Below are 20,440 nucleotides of genomic sequence, written 5' to 3' on the forward strand. Positions count from 1 at the left end.
AAGTGAATTCTTACAGTATTTATCTATTGTCTTTGCAGACTGTAACAATGGATAATGCAGAGGAATATGTAGATCTCATGTTTGACTTCTGCATGCATACTGGTATACAGAAACAGATGGAGGCATTCCGAGGTAATTTTCAGTATGGCAAAATGTAAATGAAGTTAGGTGCACTAATTGATGTTCAGGGTGCGCTGGTTTAAAGTGGTGACATAGAATGGCTTTCAAAAACAAACTTTTAAATTAAGAATGCAATAGATACTAATTTCGTAACACCTTTGCCTTAGTTATGCCATTTTTAAACTTGAAGAGGTTCCATTTACCTTAATTAAGAAACTGTTGATTGATTCTGCTTTGATTAAAATATAATTGAAATGATGTTATTTTACAAATATTCCTTTGACTTATGTTTATAACCGTATCTTGTGTAAATTAAAGATGGCTTCAATAGAGTCTTCCCAATGGAGAAGCTGAGTTCCTTCAGCCATGAAGAAGTTCAGATGATTCTTTGTGGAAATCAATCACCTTCTTGGGCAGCTGAGGATATCATCAATTATACTGAACCTAAACTGGGATATACGCGAGATAGGTACTTACATTCTGAGTGATTTGAAAATCATAGCTAAAAGATACATTAAGTGACAAAACATCCAGAATGTTCGTTAGATGAAGATGCCAAGTTACATGGGATTGGTGGTCACTGAAGAGCAAGTGATTGTCTAAAGCTACCTGAAATAACCATGTGTGTTACAGCAGAGAGGTTAGAAGGTACTCGGTGTTTTTGTGATGAGAGGGGATAAAAAAATCTAAAATATTAAAATGTGAACAACTAGTGGAAATGTAATGGCAGCTAACTAATTTCAGAGTTTTTACTTTCATCTTTGGTGATGATAGTTTCTGTTCAGTTGGGTATAGTTGTTATTTGTTCCTTATTTCTTACTTCTTTCTTTTCAAGTGTATTTAAAAAAGAAAATGTGCTATGCAGGGAACAAATACACTGGTGATTGGCTATCAGGAGGTGGTCTCAATGTTTTGGGGTGTTGGGTTTGGTTTTTTTGCTGCTTGTCATGTTTAGTAGGGATAACATACAAATTACTTCTGAAACGGAGTTAGTATAAGCATGCTGAAGGATCCCAATCGGTCCCAGATGCTGTGTGGAGCCATTCTCCTATTGACCCTGCCCTGCCTGCAAGGATGCAGCTGAGACGCAGCGCCCGATGCCCGCGGGCCTGTTGCAGCAGGCTGTGCGGGCTCCATGCCCTCTCCTCCCCCTCGTTCCCTGGGCTGGTATGGATGAAAGCAGGGGTGTCTGGGGGGATTCCTTGAAGATCTATTGTAGTATTTTTCTTTCTTCCTTTTTTTTTTTTTTTTTTTTTTTCCTTTTCCACGTGAGGGCCTTAAACAGGATAGAAATTAAATTATATATAAATTGAAGTGGCTTTATACTGCAGAAGTGGTACAGAAAAAGTCTTTAAGATTACAGTCAGTTGGATTCTTCTCAGAATCAGAGAAACAAACACAGAATAGGTTTGAGTTCTATCTACATCTCTACCCATTCACACACCAGGTACCCAAATAACACTCCAAGATAAGTATGGAGAAAAGCTCTTATTTGCCTACGTATTTGTGTGATACTCAGCAAAAAGATTAAGGAAGTATTTTTATGAGGTTTTTGATGTTTTATTCTTAACTCAATAGTGAACAGGCACTAGAATCCTACAGTGACTCCTTAGACGTGACTAAAGATCATAACTGTACTGTCTCAAGGGAAATTAAAAAAAGCGCTCTCTTGTAATGTTATCATAACTAATGATTTGAACTTATTTTCAGCCCTGGATTCCTTCGATTTGTGAGAGTCTTGTGTGGTATGTCTTCGGATGAAAGGAAGGCCTTTCTCCAGTTCACCACTGGTTGCTCAACACTCCCACCAGGAGGACTGGCAAACCTACATCCCCGGCTCACAGTTGTGCGCAAGGTGGGGCTTCTTCAGGTTGCCCTTCAAAGCAGTGGGTTTGGCTTTTGGCTGTAATCGTTGCTATGTTAAGAAATAACAGGCTTCTCCCCTGCCGGTTTTTAATTTATGACATGGTGCTAAGCTTTCATTACTGACCTCTGTTTCAGCTGTTCTCCGACTTCATACTTGGATCTAAAAGAACTAACCTACATGTAAAGTAAATATATTTGTAAGTTGGCCTGTAGCTTTCTTGATGCTACCATTCCTTGGCAACTGGCGTTACGTACGCAGTAAATGCCATGCATGAGAGAACTGTACAACTTCCCATCCTGTATCAAGCGCTGTGAACAACTGCAGTAAAAAACGTTCATTCTTTTCCTCAGGTTGATGCTACAGATGCAAGTTACCCATCTGTGAATACATGCGTGCATTATCTAAAGCTGCCTGAGTATTCTTCGGAGGAGATTATGCGAGAGCGTCTGCTAGCTGCTACCATGGAGAAAGGCTTCCATCTCAACTGAGCCACCGACTGCACTATGGGACAGGAGAAAGTGTTTTTTGATACTAGTGAAGCCTCTCGTGTTTGTGTGCAAAAAAATATGATCTCCACGCTGTGCTCTGATGAGACTTGCCTTTTTTTTCACCTGTGAGGCTTTAGGAACATGTGGAATAAGTTTGTTAGCTGCTAATGACAAAATAAATCCTTGTAACTACACAGCCAGCAAGAAATTGGCACAGAACACTGTGTGATGCTTCAAGGGCTTGCACAACTGGAAATTGAGGTGGTTCTGTTTGACTGTTCCAAAGAACAGATCATCAGATTTTCAGTGTTCACTGATACAAATTTCTAACAGTGTATTTGTGTAAAGTTTGTCATTTAATACCTTGTACACTACAGTTGCCATCACCGATCCCTGTTTGCTGGCTTTAAGCTAACTGGTCAGAAACTTGCTTCCTTAAAACTTAGAGTTAATGGGCATCTCCAGCTTCTCCTTTTTTAATGGTGCCTGCACCAGTTGGAGTATTTTAGTGGGTTTATGCATATAATCATGCACAACCTTTTTTTTTTTTTTTTTCCCTCTTTTTTCTTTCAAGTGGGAATATATTTTGATTTCTCAAATGCCCTGCTATAAAGATCAAATCCTTAAGTGTGTTTGTGCAGCTCAACAATAAAGCTATTAAAAAACACTGGTTCCTAGTGCAAGGCACACTTAAAGCAAGTTTTACTTTTGGTTGTATTTTCTTTGTATATTATAAACATTTATTTAACTTGTTGCAGTTTGAAGTTTAAAAAAACCACCCAAATGTGTAAGCTCAAAAGTAATCATTAAAATGTTTGCAACGTATTAAACTGTCTCCTCTGAATACTTTAATAATACCATTTACGTTATTACATCTCTGTACGTATTCTGAACAATCTGCCATACTTTCTTCAAGGTTTAAAAGAAATACGTGGCAGTAACTGATCTCACAAACTCATCTCTCTGCTCAGATCTTTTCAGAATTAAACAGTGCAGCTTTTTAAGGACCATGCTGGCAGCAGTAACACTGCCTGTGGCAGCTTTTGGTGCTCTTCAGCGGGCCCATGTGACCTGAGGTTATAGTTCCTTGTTACATCGGAATAAAACTGGGTCAGATGATGCAGCCGAATCAGCTTTACTTGAGATGGAGCGCCTGTCTTGGTTTCAGCATGTGGCAAGGCATTTATTGGTAAGAAGTGGCTTACAGTGAGATGCTAGTATGTCTTCAAAGGTATTCAAGTACTTGATACCAGAAAAGAAAAATTACTATTTTAGTTGAATCTGTGTGGTGAGCTTTGTTCTGTGCCAGTTCTCTCTGGTAACAATGTTTGCTTGGAGCACTGCTGAAGGGGGGTTTGCCAAAAGGTGCTGCCGCTTGCCTATAAATCCGGTTGAAGCCAGACTCCTTTTCATAGCGTTATTTGTAGGACTTGACAGGCGGTATCTTTGCAGTCTTCCCCAGTAGCAAACTGAAGAGGAAGTTCCACCACCTCCCACTCCTGTGACTATTGTGCTTCAACCAAACAGCTGCATAAACCTTGTGTACAAGTATCTGCTCCAGGCCCCGTGCCTGCTTGTTTTGCTGGGTGTGTTGCTATTTTAAAGCTGCGGGGACTGTTTTCCCCCACACCACTTCGCACTCTGCTCCGTAGACCCTGGGCTCTGGGGGCCATTTAGATGCGGCCGTTACCTGCGCTCACGCAGCACAGGCTCCTTCAATACCCAGTTATGCCTAGTGTTGGTGCCGAGGTTGTGAAGGAGGGGCCGGGTACCTTAATGCTAGAAAGGGAAGTGCAAATGAGCTGGGCTTGCTGACTCTGCAGTGACTTACAGCGTGGCAGAAGGGGAGGAATTAGCATGTTGCGTGCCTGTCAATACAAGTTAGCGTAGGCAGCTATGTCCTCCTACTCCCGATGGAAGGTTTGATTTGGTACCTAGCTGGTGCTGAGAAACTTGCTTATCTCTTGTTATTCATCTTTTGTAAACGTTTTAATCATGATACATGGATAGAATATACAAGAGAAAAAATTACACTGGTGTGCCAGAATAGGAAAGACTTTGTGTAATTTATGAAGCCAACACAGTAAAATATTATCAACCTTTTTATTTTCTTAATGTTGTAATATTTAAGTGCCAAATATTTCTAGTTACAACTTAACATAGTATGCAGGAATACTAAATATGTCTATACTTCTGTTGTTTACATTGCTTTTGTAACCATGACTTACATGGAAAAGGGAGTGAAACCAGCTTTTTGATGCAGGCCAAATCTAGTTTAAAAGAGGTTACAAAAGTTACGTAAGTTTAATTTACAATACATATGTATGAAAATAAAAAAAAAATCAAGTTGGTGCTTAAAGGAAGCATTGAAACTCAGTCTGAATTTCTATTTCCCTATTTTCTGTCTTCTCTTAGGTCTGGCACAATGCTGTGTAATTCAAAGTCATACCTAGATGGCCATATGTAAGTTTCCATTACTTTATCCCGGGTCAATTTTTAAAAACATTGACTGTTCCAGAAGGATTTCTGGTGCCTCAATAAACCTGCATCTGAAATTGAAGGTTCTGCTTTATGTTTAGCTTTATCTTTCTATCAGGTACGTAGGGTATAGGAGAAACAGGAAATACTTTTCCAACTAATTTGAATACTGCATGAGTCAGTCTTGCGACATCAGACAACTGCTGTCGGTACCCTCTTGATGATTGTACTGTCTTTTGGAAAAACGCTGTAGTCGGTCTTGCATCTTCCTAGCTTTCTGCCACTTTGTCAAGCACAAACAGAGGGGCAAGAATTCGATTCCTGTTTGTTTCCACAATGCAACCATTTAGCACCATTTCATCCAAAATGATGTGCACTCTGTCTAAATTGAACATGATCTGGAAACGTTTCAAGTTAAGTAGATTGTGAACACCACGAAGATAATTCAGAGAAAATCCTAGGCACCTTAGTCTTTAACCAAAGTTTACAAAACCCGGTATTTCTTAATTTATTCTAGTGCATTTGGCTGTTTATTTTAATAGAGCTAGGGAAACAGTTCAACTGACTTATTTTTCCTGACCACAGAGATTTCAAAAGTTTGTAGTAGAGAAGTTGGAAGCCCCAGCAGCATCCCATCCTGGAAGATGAACACACAGTAGTAAAAGCAAGGTGAACGTAAACTTAGCTGTAGGTGTTTAATTTCGCTGTCTGCCCAAGTACCACATACTGCCTGCATATAAAATGTTACCAAGGGATAACAACTTTGAGGGTGAAGAAGGAAATATTCTGCATTTCTTCCTAGAAAAGTAATTGTCAGTCAAATTCTTAAAATCTGATTCTCACATTTTCCTTACCCAAAGCGACTTAACACTATTTCATCTGCTTGAAAACCACTTAAGGGGAATACACTGATACATAAAGTTGAGTCATTGATCTAATAATACATCTCATAAAGAAGAGCAAAAGCTACTAAATGGTTCATCTCTTAAATACTTTTTACAAGATCTTTATAATAATCTCTAATGCTCACCTAAGGAAAAATAATCTGAAACAATATGAATTTGTACTGTGGTGATACATGAAATTTAGCCGTAACTCTGTGTGTCTGTCCTTAACATTACCTAACAGCATCTGTCTCCAAAAAAAAAAAAAAAAAAAAAAAAAAATTATGACAGGCCTTACTGCGGTATTAAGCAGCGTTGGCGTTCTGTGTATGCACCGAACAACTGCAAAAGGTCACTTAGTGAAGAAAGACTCTTCTGTTGCCACTTATCAGCAGAACCCAAAATGGAAATAGGCGCAACGACCAAGCCTGCTGGGTACATCTGTTAGGCCCAGCTGACGTGCGTACACAGAGAGAGGGGCATGAATAACGCTTCATCTGCCTGGCTCTCCACCTGCTGCTGCTCTTTAGATGTGTTCCTCACTGTGCTCAACAGATCGGCTTTGCCTTCATTTTGCTCCTCCTCCTTCTTGCCTGGTTGTTGAGGACCACCGCAGTGGAGCGAGGGAGATGCTTCCCAACAACTGCTAAACACATCTTTCAACACTGTTTTTCCCAGCTTTGATAGGGGTCTCTTTGAGTGCCTTCTCTGCCCATCATGCTATTTTTGATGCTACGGTTCGAGCTCAGGAAGATGGTTTGGGTTTGCTCTAGTCCTTGTACTATTAGCAGACTTCCATTCTAATCAGTGGAGTTGCAAGAGACAGGTTTTTGAAGGTATCAACATTTTCCTCTGCTCAGCATGATAAAGCTTAAGTCTCATTTTTTTTGAACGTTGACTCAGGCATTTAAGAGGACTACTCTGTCTCAGTATGTCTAGTGGATCTAACTGCCAAAGAGCAGGAACAGGGGGAGTACTGAACTCTATAGGACGACAGCCAAGGAGCCACATATTTGTATATATTTGTTCCTCCTAGGTGGTAAATGCAAGTGGTGGGGAGGCGACAACTTAAACAACCAGAGCTGCAATGACATGAGCAGCATTGAAAATGAACTGTCTTAGGTGTGAGTTCAAGAAATGGATTCATACCCCAGTCTGACCATAGGCCTAAATTGCTTCTAAAAATCTAGCTTCGGCCTTTCGATACTGAGGAGCAGTACTGGCCTTAAAACTCCCAACAGTCTCAGTTTCTGTGGACAAAGGTAATTGTTTTACTTTGCTTGGCAGATTAAAGACTCAAGACAAATTTATTCCTCTGGTATACTTTTAAAGTAAATCAGTCTTTACACAAATACTTTAATCTGCAAAGTTAGGACGTCTTTGTGCCAGTAATGTGAGAATTTTTAGGAAGACAGCTCTCCTATTGCTGCTTAGTTCACCTCTGGCACTGCTGTACACAGGGCAAGAGGTTCTGTTAGCAAACTGAGTGAGATAACATTCCATTCAGGTTTCAACAAGTGATAAAGCCAGGTCCTCCTGGCTTTTAGTTTTTACACCCTACTGCTGATTCACAGTGCTCCAGTTCCCACAGCTCCTTTGAGAGTCCTAGGAAACTGGAACAACCAGGATCAGTGATGATGCAGCAGCTTGCCACTCCTGCCTTATTTTTCTGCATCAGCTTGTTTGAGGAAACATTTAAAAGACTTAGCACTGCTCTTTGCCCTGCTGCATTTCCTAAAGAGCTGATACTGCATCGAAGGAAAAATGCACACGTACCACTATGGTTAAAGGAGACGTCAGTTCACCTGTGGGGCTATTCCAGGTTATTTCAAAACTGGCCTCCTCCATTACAGAAAACTTAGTGGTACCATTTATGTCCATCTGTAACCTGTTAATCTTGGTCATCAGTCCAGAAACAGTGATTTCACCTGCAGTTTGAATGGGGAAACTAACACCATTCTGGAAAGATCCCTCATTGTGATTTTTGGAAGGTCTCGAAGCATTCTTTACCCTCAACCTAACATCCAAGCTTCCTTTCTCAGTTCCCATCCCGCTTCCCTTCACCATGCTGTTCTTGGCAAACAGTCAGATTGCAATCAGGCTTTTTTCCCCTTCCTGTAAGTCTCGTGACTGTCCCCTACGGTTACATCTCCTCACGCAGACGCTGCTGAGCCATTCACGTCTGAATGCCCTGCCCAGTGAGGGATAGCTATCGCAAGGCTCATTCCTCCCCACCTGTCACTTGTTTGGCAAGCGACCCCAAATTTCAGGGTTTAAAGCCCTGAAGTCATAGATCCACACCCAGTGACAAGCAGCAAAGCAAACCACTCTGAGCAGCTGGCAACAGGGAAGAGCTGTATTCGGTGTGCGCGCTGCCGTCTGCACTGCCCAGAGCTGTCATTTAAGGTCCTGCCTCCAGTAAGAATCCTGGCTGCCCACAAAGGAGGATTAAGGGACTTTCACTAGATCCGTGCAGAGGCTAACAGGCATTTTTTAAACAAGTCTGCAGAAGAAAGCATGTGTTAATCTGTGCAGGAGCAGATAAAAGTCTGTAATAGAAGTTTTCAGAGCACCCAGATAGGAAATACACGTAAGTTGTCAGCCTAGGCAAAAGGCAACATGTCAAAGACAGACATGAATGGTACTTTCTACTCTCACTAAGAGTTTTTATGGCACACAGATACTAAGAGGAGGTAAATGGGACAGACTTGTGTCTCCTTCCCCAAACCATTATACAGGCAGATAGATAGTTAAGTGAGGGACAGGGGAAGGAGGAGGGAAGGAAAGGAAAAAGGCCCATTTAGGACTTGCATGTGATAAATAATAACTTCATATAGAGACATTTTAAGATACCTCAGGATTTTTCAGGCACGGGTGTGTACAGGCTTAAGAGATGATAAAGTGCAGCCAACACCTTGTGATCAGGTAACACACCCAGGAGCACAAACAAAAGATTGTAGATTGCAGATTACAGCATGAGTACTAGTGGGCTACTGAACATACAGGATTACAAAACCTTGATTTCCACCCTGGACACTGGTCTTCAACTCAAGATTAGTTGGAGTTGCTTCGTTTTTTAATCTAGAGTCACACATCTTTGCTAACATTTGCTTTAAGTAACTTTTAGTCTATCTAATGGTAGGTAAATTTTAGGCACTGAAACGCATTTAATGCTTTCTAACCATTTCTTCCTCAAATGACTATGCTGACATAAAACAGGAGACAAATGGTGCCTTCAATTTCTGTGATACTGTAGGAGATTTGCTCCAACGCTGAGGTGAATTTCTGCCGAAGTTTGAAAGGTGGCTGACCTACCCAATGTGAGTACCTGTCCCCCTGTACATCTCAGACCTAGAGGGAAACTTTTCCCTTAACGAACAAGAACTGTAAGCTAATCCTTATAGGTTTCCATTTCATCCACTTATTTTACAGTACAAACTGAAGTGTACCCTTATAAATTATCAGAATAAATTAATCATTCAATTTTCTACTACTTAAATGCACTGTATTCTGAAAGTGTTATTCCACAGGCGACCAAAGAATCCAGTTGATGCATGTGAAGTATTCCCTGTATCAAAGTTTTTTATCTATCCTAGGAGCAGCAGCAGCTAGTTGCAATGGAATGTAATGTTTTTTTTGGATCAAGACAACATTCTTCACATGCTTGGTCCTAGAGCACCCTGACTTGCCCCTCCCCTCCCACAAGGGGAACGTGTCTGGCTCTTTCATAAGTTAAGAACATGTCTTCAAGTAAGCTTGTCTTCACCAGTTCATGCAACAGAAAAGCCAACTTTCTGTAATTTCAGAAACACCTTCAGCCAGTACTTCCTCCATCAGGTATTTTGCATCCAAGCTAACTGTACTGAACATAAGAATAAGCTTAAGACTCTTTGGCAAAGGAAATGGTTTAATCCCAGGTGGGGTTATTATCTTACACACTATGAGAAGCATATCAATGGATTACTGCTTGCGCTGCATTAACATCTAAGACGCTTGTAGTCCTCATCTTACATTGTTCTTCTCGGCCTGCTATTCAAGCCGTTGTCAAAAATAAATACAATCCTGAACAGCCCACTTCTTCATCGTTACACCTCTGCTTTACATTTAACAATGACGGTATCATCTCATTTAATTTCAACTATTTTACATATCCTCTCAACTTATGAAAAGCTCTTTTTCCTAAATGAGAGAATTATTTTGTACATATACAGAAGTAAAATGTTTTATTTTAAAATTGTTCCTAAAATGTATCATGTATAGAAGTGCATTTCTGAATGGAAAAATTATGTACATCATGCATACGTCATACATGTTGAGGAGAGACACATCAGACGTGAGTTTTTCCAATAGTATTTCCAGTATGATCAAATAAGATAGTAATGTATGCTACTGTTTTCCAAATATTTATATTCACACCCTCATGCAGAGGTTTAGTATTGTATTTTATTTACTTGCTATTTGTGTTTAATTATTCAGGACTCTATTTTAGCATTTAGTATTTGTTTGTATTTGGTTTTAGTTCATTTTTTAAATTATATTTTAGTTAATACCCTGCAAATCATAGACATGAAATACAGCTGGGGGGTGAGGGTGTAGAGAAAAAAGCTATCTATCTATGGCAACGCTTGGTTTCCTAAATTTCTTCCTCCCAGGCCTTTCTCTCTTTCCATTGATACAGGAAGTCAAACTCACCTAGACTGCCATGAAGCAAGATCAAAGCTACTGCTATTTGGCTTAAGACACAGCTGTAACATTCAGTTCTTATTACTGCAGTCATTTCAATACCTATTTCATTGTAAATGTAAAGAAAAAGGTAAAACCCTGAAGCAATAATTAGTTTAGCCTGAAAGTTCCACCACGAATATAACTTTTCATGTCTAGGTGTTAATGGTACTTACTTCTCTCTAAGCAAGTTCTCCCTTTTTTACTTCAAATGGTACGAGGCTTACCTTAATGACTGAGGATTTAAATAGGTGACCCTCATGAACATCAGCCAGGCTTTCAGAAAGGTGCCAAAATGGTGCTACTTATTGTAAGTGCAAAATTTGTGAAACCTCTGCATTGTCTTGACTGTTTGACAGTCAGTTCTGTGAAGGCAGTGTGAACTGGAATGTACACCAAAAAGAGAGACAAATGGATTTCTGATCCTGAAAAGGATACATCTAATTCACTCTGCAAGGAAAAAGAGATAGACAACCATTAGTTACAGTTTGTTCTCTAATCTCATAGTCATTAAACATTACATATCCCTTTACAGGATAAAGAAAGTCTTCAAAATATAGATACAAAATTTTAGGGCAATTCAGATTTCTGTTCTGGACTGTACAGTTATGTGCTCTTTCCTGCAACGCTGCTTTGCCTTTTATATGTTACCTGCCTCTGTAACAAAAGCTAATGTCCTGAAATTTTTATTTAAAAAAACCCACTGAGGCCACCCACAAGTAAAAATTTGAATATACACAGTGCCATCTGAATGAGCAGGTGGAAAACCAGCACCTCTGATCATGGCAACTCCAGCCCTATGTTCTCTCTTCCTCCTTCTGCAAAAACAGGATGTTAATGCCAAGTTTACAAATTATGTAAAAACACAGTTAAAAATGTTGCTGCAAATCATTTCAACAGCAAATCTAGATGTTATATATACCCACGGCTGTGGTAGCCATGGCTGGATATAGCAGGAGAAGGAAGGTAACTCCAAGCTTTGGATCCTCAGCACTTCTAACTATTGCTCCAGCCCCAGCAACACAATTCTTCACATAGTCATCATCATTCCCCTTCTAGTCTTGGCCTGGATTTACTCCAAGTAGTTTTATTCATTTAACCAAAATGTCTGACTTAGAAGCCCTTGTGGTCTCTCTGCAGTCAACGGAAGAGATGGCGTGTGTGGGTATCTTCAACAGCTGACTCAGCACACTTGAGGCATGACTCACTTTCTCGAGATACTCATCGGTCTCCACTGCGGGTAATGGGAGCCTAAGATGACCAAACTTCTAACTTAGGTGCCTCAGTTAAATGTCTAAATTTAGAAACAATTAATCACAACCTCAGCAGTCAAGATCTTCCACAGTTAGGGTGGGGCTTCCCCAGCCTCTGCTGAAAGAAGGAATCTTTATCTGCTACAGAGAGAATTTAGTTTGCTAACATGGTTTCCATTCATAGCCTAACCATGGAGCTTTAGGCAAAGTTCCCACTGGTAGAATTGCTACTGCTTCTGTGGTCTAAAGATGCTCTAAACTAGACTAGTTCTAGCCTACAGGCCTCCGCGGAGTGACCCTGCTGTTCTTCAATTAGAAATTTTTTATGCATCACAAAAATTGTATTTTAAGAGCCTGATCAGTCTGAGTTTCCTCAGCATTAAAAAGTAGTTTAAAACATTGGAGTATGTATTCTGAACGGTATGCAGAGTTTTCCCTGGATAGCCATTATAAAAGTGAAGGGGACTCAGAATTACATCTCACAAGCAACTCTGAAAGCTTTCCCCCTAATTATGTTAATGTTCTGATATTTTAATTCAAGCTCTGTAAACTCCATTAGATAAAAATAGGGTATGTGGAAATGTTTAAAGCTCACAAGCCTGAAAATAACAGATGACAAAATGTCCTTCTAGAGCAGGACATTGTTCTTTCCTTTCCCAGAGTTTTGTCTCCATTGTCATCATCATAATTTGGGATTCTGCTAAAATTCTGCAAATCCTAAACATTAATCCAAAATAGCACAGACTTGTATTTTCTTGCTTTGTGGTTTCTGCCAGAATCCCCAGCTAGAATTATAGCCCTCTGCTTCAGTGCTCTGCCATTTATCGTGTTATATGCTATTAAAAATAGAACCACAGAATGGCATGAGATTTCTTTAACCACTCCCCCCTCCCCACCCTTTTTTGGTTCCCCCAGTTTCAAACCTGAAGTGCTATGGAAAATACAAAAAAGTCTGGTATGATAAGCTCAGCAAATTTCTAACAACTATCAGTGGTTGGGTTATATGCATGGTTAAGGAATTATATGTACTACATTTATATGTCTAAGAACTACATCTATTTTTGCTCTACCTCAAGTAAAGAAAATAAAAGTTGAGAAGTGGTTGGAGCTCAATTAGCTAAATAAGATGTGACTAAATTTTATTGTGTATTCCTGTGCTGCCGAGATCAAATTCCATTCCTGGTTATCACTGCTTAGGTTGGGACTGCAATCATAACAATTTTAAGAGACAAATTCTGAACTCGGTACAGTCAGAAAGGGATATACTTAGTACCAGCAGTTCCAACAGGCTGGTGCGATGTTAGTTGAGGTAATAGCCTAAAACATTTGCCAGGCGTCTGAACAGTGAAAGGTGCAGGCAACTTTTTCAAGCATGTCCTTGAATTCACAGAGGGAGCTCTGCCATGTCCGCTGTGATACTAGTACTGGGAACCCAGTTACAGACCCTGCGCACGGATCTCTTGTGTGCATAATTACCGATGTAATACCCTCAAGTACATGGACTATGGAGGAAACTCTAGCCAGTCCTCTTTTCTGAGAGGGATATCCAACACATTTCAGCATAGACAAGCTGAAATTGTGCCCAAGTATGATTTCAGGCAAATTTGTTTATAACAAGATTACTACAAATCCTATACTAAATTACAGATGTTCTAACCAGGATTATAATGCTGTGTTTTCAAACTTTGTAAAAACAAACAAACAAATCTCCCACCAAAAGGAGCAGTGTCATTTTAGCTGGAGCCATGTCTGATGTTGAATCCTGAACAAAATGGCTATCTATGTAAGAGCTGTTTTACCAGATACCCACTGTTGCATGACAACAATATGGGGAGCACAAGTACAGACTGGTTTTTGAGGTTTCATTTGCTCCACCCCTCTGATCTTGTTCAGCAAGAGTGATGTCAGCTCCCTGCTTAATGCTTACACCATCTTTATCATGAATTAAGTGCATTTAGGGGATGTAATGCTAAGAACTGCAAAAAAGAACTGTAAAGAGAAACGTCTTCATTTCTTTAAAATGTATAAAACACCAGTGGCTAATTTAAGGGTAGAGGACCCAAAGAAACCCCTGAGTATAAGCATATAAAAATATGCTTTTCAAACAGAAATATTTCTGGTATCCCTTGTCTGATGATTTATAACTCACGTATACTTTTACTTCTCTTAAAAATCAACTAATACTGCTTTTTTTTCTTTCTTTTTTTTTCCTTTTTTTTTTACAGTGGTAATATTCATGCTAAAGTATTCAGAATTCTAAATGAATATGAAAAAAATACATTCTCCTTCAATTTATTCCCTGAAATGACATATTCACTAAAGCTTTGAAAGAAAAGAAATATTTCATAATATATTCAGTGTCTCACTCACCACTCTGCTGAAGTATTTGTCCAAAACTTCCACAAAATTATGAATTAGTTCATACACTGCCATCTCATTCTGAAATAAAATTAAAACCAAATGAATAGCTACAAAATGTAATAGTATTCTTTGTATTATTTCAGTTTGTGATGTATTAAAAGCAACTAGAAAATATAATAAGACCTACAATAAAGTGCAGAAGCTCGGGCCACCATGGCGAGGAGGTGCGGTTACCCAGCGGAGGTACCAAGAGCAGGGGAGTGCCCAGGGGCAGAAGCTTCAGGCCAGCCACACAAGTAAGCACTGCAGTACCCAGTGGATTTGTCTCACTTGGGCTGCTGCCATCCCCTTGCATCTTTTCTTCCACCATCACCCAGGTTAGCTAGGTAGATACAGCCCGCGGGGCTATGCTTACCCGTGCTGAAGTCACCCCAGCCAGCTGCAGCACAGAGCCAGGCTATGCTGGAGCAGTACAGATGGGCGATTTTTGTGTGGTGTAGCCAAGCCAAAAGGATTTACCCCAAATTACGTGGCATTATAACCCTGACTTGAAGACACTGTGGTAGTCAGCAGCTGCCTTCCACACCACTCAACTGAAGTGTCCAATAGTAAGCTTTGAATTAATTTCTGAGAACCGGGAAACAATGTAAACACTAAAGCCTTGCAGCCTCAGCCTGAACAGATGAAATAACAGCACTTGACAGCTTTCAGCCAGATACCTTTTTTTTTTCTCCTCTTTTTTTTTTTTTTTTATTAAGTACAATAAATTGTCATCTTTGGCCGAGGAGGTTAAAAACAGTGCACAGTTGGGAAGTCACTGCAGATGAGCCAGCTGATCTGGCTGTAATGCTGACATTTGTTGAGGAACCCCACCCTACATAAATTTGTTCAATCAAACATGAATTTAGAAAGCAAACTCAGTATAAGTCTCGTGAAGACTACCTCAGTCTTCGGACAGTTCAGTCTACTGCTACAAAATTAAATCAAACATACATTTTCTTTTATACCTCTATTTCACAGAAATAAAAATGTCTTTTTGCAATGACTCCTTGAAATTCTGTAGTTACTATTGCAAAATTCCACGCTGGAAAAAGACTTGAGTTCTTGCCCATGACTACTACAAGCTCTCATTTCAAGAGCGTATATAATTTCTTACCTCTGTCTCGTTGATTCCAACGACTACGAAAAGGGCTGCGTACTGTCGGTATACCAGCTTAAAGTCCTTATATTCAATGAAAGAGCACTAGGCAGAAGCAAAACGAGACAAACATAGCAGCTACCGTTTAAGCATACGACAGTATTAAGCACAGAGTGCTCAAAGAGCCTAACCTTTAATGTTCGTAAGGCCCACAAAGAACAACGGATTTCCCAAGATCCACCAAATTATTCTGACTTGGAAGAAATTTAGTAGGACAACTATTCCACAAAACTTTTCATCTACTGGCAGAAAACATGCCACTGCTTTTTGAGTGGAAAAACTGGAACATATAGAACACATGGGACTTCTTCAGGGTTTTAAAGCAGTCAGTACTTCCCCAAAATTTTCATTTGGAAGCACTTCCAAAAGAGACAACCACAAGATAATTTTCAAATTTAAAAAATGATTGGTATTTTTATACAAAATTTAAAAGTATTAGATTTCCAGACCCAGGGGGGAAATTCCTGTGTCTTTCACAGTAAGACAGAAGCCAGCAGATGGTGCTGTTATACCCTGCTTTACAGGTAGCTTCCTTTTTCTTAAGAATCATTTTGCTCAGCCCTTGAAATGGCAGCACACTGTTAGCTCTTTTGGTGAAGTTTCTGTTTGGAGATGCTCTTGCAAGCAGTATGGAGGAGGCTAATTTCTTTAGCCATTTTCAATTCTGTGAACCAAGGTACTTTACAGAAACGGCTATTTTTTTCCTCAGGTTTTCTAGAATGAAATATGAGGACCACTGTTCAAGGATACAATTAATGAAAAATAAAGCAGCTGACTTCAGAACACAAACCAAAACACTCACAGTCCAAGTCACAGATTTCTCCTCCAGTGCAAGTCAATGTGCTCAAGTTTTGCTAAGTTTGGTATTTTTCTTAAAGAACCAATGGCTCAATTAAACGAGCCATGAAAATCTCAACTTTCATTTAAGAAATTTTCCAACTTCTGAGTTTTCTGACTTTCTTTGAACGCTTTGTTTGAATAAAAATGCTTAATACAGAGGCCTAAAAATTTGTGTTTCCAAAACCCCCTGTGCTTTGTATAGTATTTTCATGATTTGGAATCCTCTCTCTTTAAGTTTTTATTTAAACTTGGAGCTGTCAGTACTATTCCTGCTACCTTCTGGCAAAGCAGCAGTAGTATCATCTCACTATCAATCTCTACCAGAGAAGCAATAACAGGATAAAATAAATTCTTCCTGGACTTCTGAGCTTCTGCAAACAAACAGAAGGAATCTTCATGACAGTGATACACAAAACTCAAAACCCTCAGAAAAACATATTTCTTCAATGCAGAATAACAGTTCAACTGACTGAACCCATAATCTAGAACCGCAATCTTTTTCTGAGGTACAAATGAAATAATGACTGCAATGGAAACTGATGCATTTTCAGAGTTATTGACATGAAAGATGTGAGATGTTGATAAAATAAAATGGCTAGGGGAAAACCTACAAAACTTACCTGATCCTTTGAACGGGAGAGACAGTTTTTGATTACTTCAGCTTCCAGCATTGTCCGTTTATTAATTTCTATATGCTCGTAATACCTAGAGAGCCTTGTTTGACCTTGTTTGTTTACCATAAGAAAAAATTTTATCATTTCTTTTTCGTTGATCTCAGCAGTAGATTTGAATATGGGGTGCAGGAATCAAGAACAGTATTTCTGTGAAGGTTAAAAAAAAAAAACAAACATACAAAGGAGTTATAAAAGACTTCCTAAAAACTAGCCAGCCCAGATCTGCATCTACTTAAAATTGAGTTTATCACCAAAACATAAATGTAGGAAAAAAATCTCTAAACTTTTGCATGCCTCCCATTAGTAAAATGCCATTTTTTCCTCACACAAATAATCACAAACTGTCTAATAAATAATAGCTTTCACATTGTCAGGCAAACTGATTTCTGGAGAATTGGACAAGCGAACAATTACTTCTTCAAAACTGTGAATCCACTCAACATTGTCTTCCTGCATGCTAACTGGTTTGAGAGCATTATCAGAAATTTGCCCAATGCCAGAATTTAAGATCAACACAGCTCATAAGAGCACAATTGTCCTATTAGTGTTTTGGGTTTTTTTTGCTCTGGCTTGTATTTAACAATTTCATTCATAACATCCTGACATCAGATTGAAGGGAAAGATGATAAAGGGAAATGCATGGGCCACAACACAAGTGTTTCTTTAACGCAGAATGAGAGCCTCCTAAATATTTGGGTATCAGCAGTATCAGGACACATCTTGAGCTGAACCAGGAGCCGCTGAAATCTGTTTTCTCCCATGTAAATTCCCACACTGACGTGAAAGGTTGATTCTGCACTTAATGAAAACTGTATCTGGGTCTGACAGCTAAGGAAAAACCTGTTCATGTTAATTACTCAAAACAGCTTAATCTCAATCTAAGTAAATATTAATTACATAATGCCACTGAAAGATAGTTGTAGAATATAAATATACCACATGCAATGTACAATGAAAAAGGCTGTTAAAAAGAGCACAGAAATATCAGAATCTGCTTGCTAAACGACCGAAATCTTTCACATTTTGAAAAGCATGCAAAAAAAAGGTAAGCTGCAGATGTAATTTTTTAAAAATAGAAGTTCTGGGTTATTTTCTTTAATGCCAGAAAACAGTCACTGTAATGTTTTCCATCTGACTGTCTATTTGGATCACAGATTTATTGACCCAAATGGTCTTGAGGTTTATGCACTGGAAATACAGCAACTACTGCAAAAGCTGTTTCTTTATTCCACTTCTGAAGAGTTACTCCTTGCCTGGTGCAAATATTCTCTCCTAAGGTCTCTCAGCTCCCGTGAGAAGGTTCAAGCTGAAAAAAAACATACCAGGAATCCACAGACAATACAGTGTAGCTCTTTGTGTAAAAACAGTATATCTTAATGCAGAAAAGCAAAAGGGGAAAAAATAAAGACCCAAAATAGGTCTCTGAGGCAGCAATCTCATACACATTTAAACATGCTGATTTTTTTATAACAAGGCAAGCTGCATAGGTGCTGCCTCACATTATTAGCAACTTGAATAAACTGGCTATATACCATTCACGGGTGGTAACAAGTAACTCTTTCAGGACAGTGATACAAAAAAACCCCAATATATTGTGCTGACATTAACTGCTGCTTAATTCTGATTCATATTGGTCACCTAATTGTTTTCCAAAAGAAAAGCCACCTCTATTATCATTGCTTGGATCTCAAGAAAACTATCCCATTTTCCTCAGTGTACTGTGGTTTACCCCGTATGCAAGGAAGTTTAGATTTCTGTACTAAATGTATCTTCACTAATTAGACCCGATACTGAGAATTAATTTCTTAACTAAGTGACACTTGCAGAAAACAGGAGTCCAGGATGAATCCTCAGGACAAGACAGCCCATTTGTAATCCTGACAGCCTCAGAGCTTTCTCACCTCCGCCAGGCACAGTGAAGTGTCTTCACATCCAGATCAGGAGCACGCTTTTGTCGATTCGTTCCACCAGAAGAGTCACGGACACTGGTCAGTGCTGCTGCAGTGGTGCACGTGGCTTGTCCACTGCGCCCCGGGCTTTGGAACTAGCACAGGTGGGTCTGTGAGAAAGAATGAACCAGGTAATTAAGACAAAAAAGGGCCCAGATGGAAAGGTATGGTGGGATCTTCGCTGTCAGATGGTAGCTTAGGCTGACATTTATGACTAAATGGGAGAATACCATTTATACAATCTTTTCTGCATTTAATAAGTGGCTCTTTTTTCCCCCCAATGTATTTTGTATTGCTGCTTGAAGTTGCAATAAGAAGAGATGTCTTAGTGTTTTGAGACATAAAGAAAGGTAAGAGAGTGAGATGATTTAGTCATTTTTTGATAGGAACCTTCCAAGAAGGAAGGATAAGAATGAACAACTCCTTCCAGCTCAGTATGAGGCACCCTAGCAAGGGCCAACCTCACAAGTAAAGGAAACGTGAAGCTTTAAAGCTACTTAGAAAAGGGTTGTGGTCTGAAAGAGGAACAACCAAAGAAATGCTGCCCATTGTTTTAATGACAAAAAATAGCAAGCTCAGACACAAGAGACCGAAAGCCATGAGCGTTCTTCCTACCAACTGCAAAACACGTCTGTCCAAGCTAAGCAGATGACAGTGACATAGACAGCTTTTCTTTTTTCTTCTTAGTTTTATGCTTCATCTTTGTGTTTAGTACTGCTAGTACTTCTGTTTTGAACAAGTTGTTTCAAAGATGTTTTAATAATTTAGTCATAAATGGTACTGAGGAGCGCAAGTCCTGTTCTCAGAAATCAGCAAGTTGCACAAATCCATCCTAGAAGAGTGAAAACCTGAGGCTCAACATGTCTGCAGATACTCAAGTGGGACCTGAGAAAGCGAGCACAGAACTTCCCCAGGAGCAATGACAGAGCTGTTGTACTTTGAGTTACTGCTAAGCAATATATAACAGATCCTATTGCGGAATTGGCCCCTAATCCTAATTATTCCTTTATTAACCTAATCTTTCTACATGGTTAATCCCTTTCTGATGTTATGACTATTGCATCTGCATGTACTCTTAGGAACGCTCTGGATTGTTTGGTATATGCAAATACTTTAGACCCGATTTTTTTTTTAATCCTCACAAATGCTCTTATCCAGAATACACATAAAAAAAAAGAATTGTGTTGTAACAGAGGGAGAAACATAGTAGTACTCAAATGTGTTATCTGTAATTTATGAGACAATCATTAATCACAGTATTAGAATGGATGATTAACATCTGTAGGAAAGACGTCCACTAGTATCACTAGTCATTTCTTTATTTTCCCACCAGCCCCAAAGATAGCTTTCAAAATTTTAGCCAGAAATTTTGCTCATATAAACAGCAGCACAAGCACACAGTTTTGTGCAGAAGCACTGGAATAAACTTACACGTACAAATAACATTTTTTTTAAATGTATAAAAAGCATGCAAGCATAGCTGTGGAATCTGACTTTCAGAATAACACCAGTGTTAAAAATATCTCAAGGGGTTTTTTATTTCCTTTAAAAAGGATTCCAAAAAAAAAAAATCACTTGTAGAAATAAAAACATTTGCTTGCACAAT

The 20,440-nt window shown here is 39.2% G+C and overlaps 2 protein-coding genes across 13 annotated transcripts in view; one reads left to right on the top strand and one right to left on the bottom strand.

Moving 5' to 3' along the window:
* HECTD1 (HECT domain E3 ubiquitin protein ligase 1) overlaps positions 1-3,661 on the top strand; it is a 65,212-nt gene extending 61,551 nt beyond the window's left edge. For all 8 annotated transcript variants that reach the window (XM_035902093.1, XM_035902098.1, XM_035902096.1 and 5 more), the window contains 4 exons: positions 39-132; positions 439-589; positions 1,831-1,975; positions 2,338-3,661. In XM_035902093.1, coding sequence (XP_035757986.1) covers positions 39-132; positions 439-589; positions 1,831-1,975; positions 2,338-2,475 — 528 coding nt within the window. In that variant the 3' untranslated portion in view covers positions 2,476-3,661. The remainder of the gene's footprint in view (positions 1-38; positions 133-438; positions 590-1,830; positions 1,976-2,337) is intronic.
* A 944-nt stretch (positions 3,662-4,605) lies between these two features.
* Positions 4,606-18,946, bottom strand: AP4S1 (adaptor related protein complex 4 subunit sigma 1). Of its 5 annotated transcripts, none has more exons than XM_009646704.2 (7): positions 18,787-18,946; positions 18,093-18,191; positions 16,832-17,032; positions 15,330-15,416; positions 14,183-14,251; positions 10,998-11,009; positions 4,606-5,351 (listed from the first exon to the last, which is right to left on the bottom strand). In XM_009646704.2, exons 3-7 carry the CDS (start codon positions 16,967-16,969, stop codon positions 5,223-5,225), a joined length of 435 nt encoding a protein of 144 aa, XP_009644999.1. In that variant the 5' UTR covers positions 16,970-17,032; positions 18,093-18,191; positions 18,787-18,946; the 3' UTR covers positions 4,606-5,222. The 5 variants fall into 5 exon arrangements, 1 of the variants encoding a protein (XP_009644999.1); XR_004843010.1 differs by having other exon boundaries at positions 5,259-5,590; positions 10,787-11,009; positions 18,139-18,191; XR_004843009.1 differs by having other exon boundaries at positions 5,259-5,590; positions 10,787-11,009.
* Between the last annotated feature and the right edge of the window lie 1,494 nt (positions 18,947-20,440).

Source organism: Egretta garzetta, unplaced genomic scaffold (assembly GCF_000687185.1).
Source record: "Egretta garzetta isolate BGI_Z169 unplaced genomic scaffold, ASM68718v1 scaffold79, whole genome shotgun sequence".
NCBI classification, from domain to species: domain Eukaryota; kingdom Metazoa; phylum Chordata; class Aves; order Pelecaniformes; family Ardeidae; genus Egretta; species Egretta garzetta.

Excerpts from the sequence above, each read along its gene's own strand:
- AP4S1 (XM_009646704.2), bottom strand. The coding sequence starts at position 16,969 with ATGATAAAATTTTTTCTTATGGTAAACAAACAAGGTCAAACAAGGCTC. Across the intron at positions 15,417-16,831 it reads TCTCCCGTTCAAAGGATCAG|TGCTCTTTCATTGAATATAA; the intron begins GTAAGTTTTGTA and ends GCTTCTGCCTAG. Across the intron at positions 14,252-15,329 it reads TTGGAATCAACGAGACAGAG|AATGAGATGGCAGTGTATGA; the intron begins GTAAGAAATTAT and ends ATTTTATTTCAG.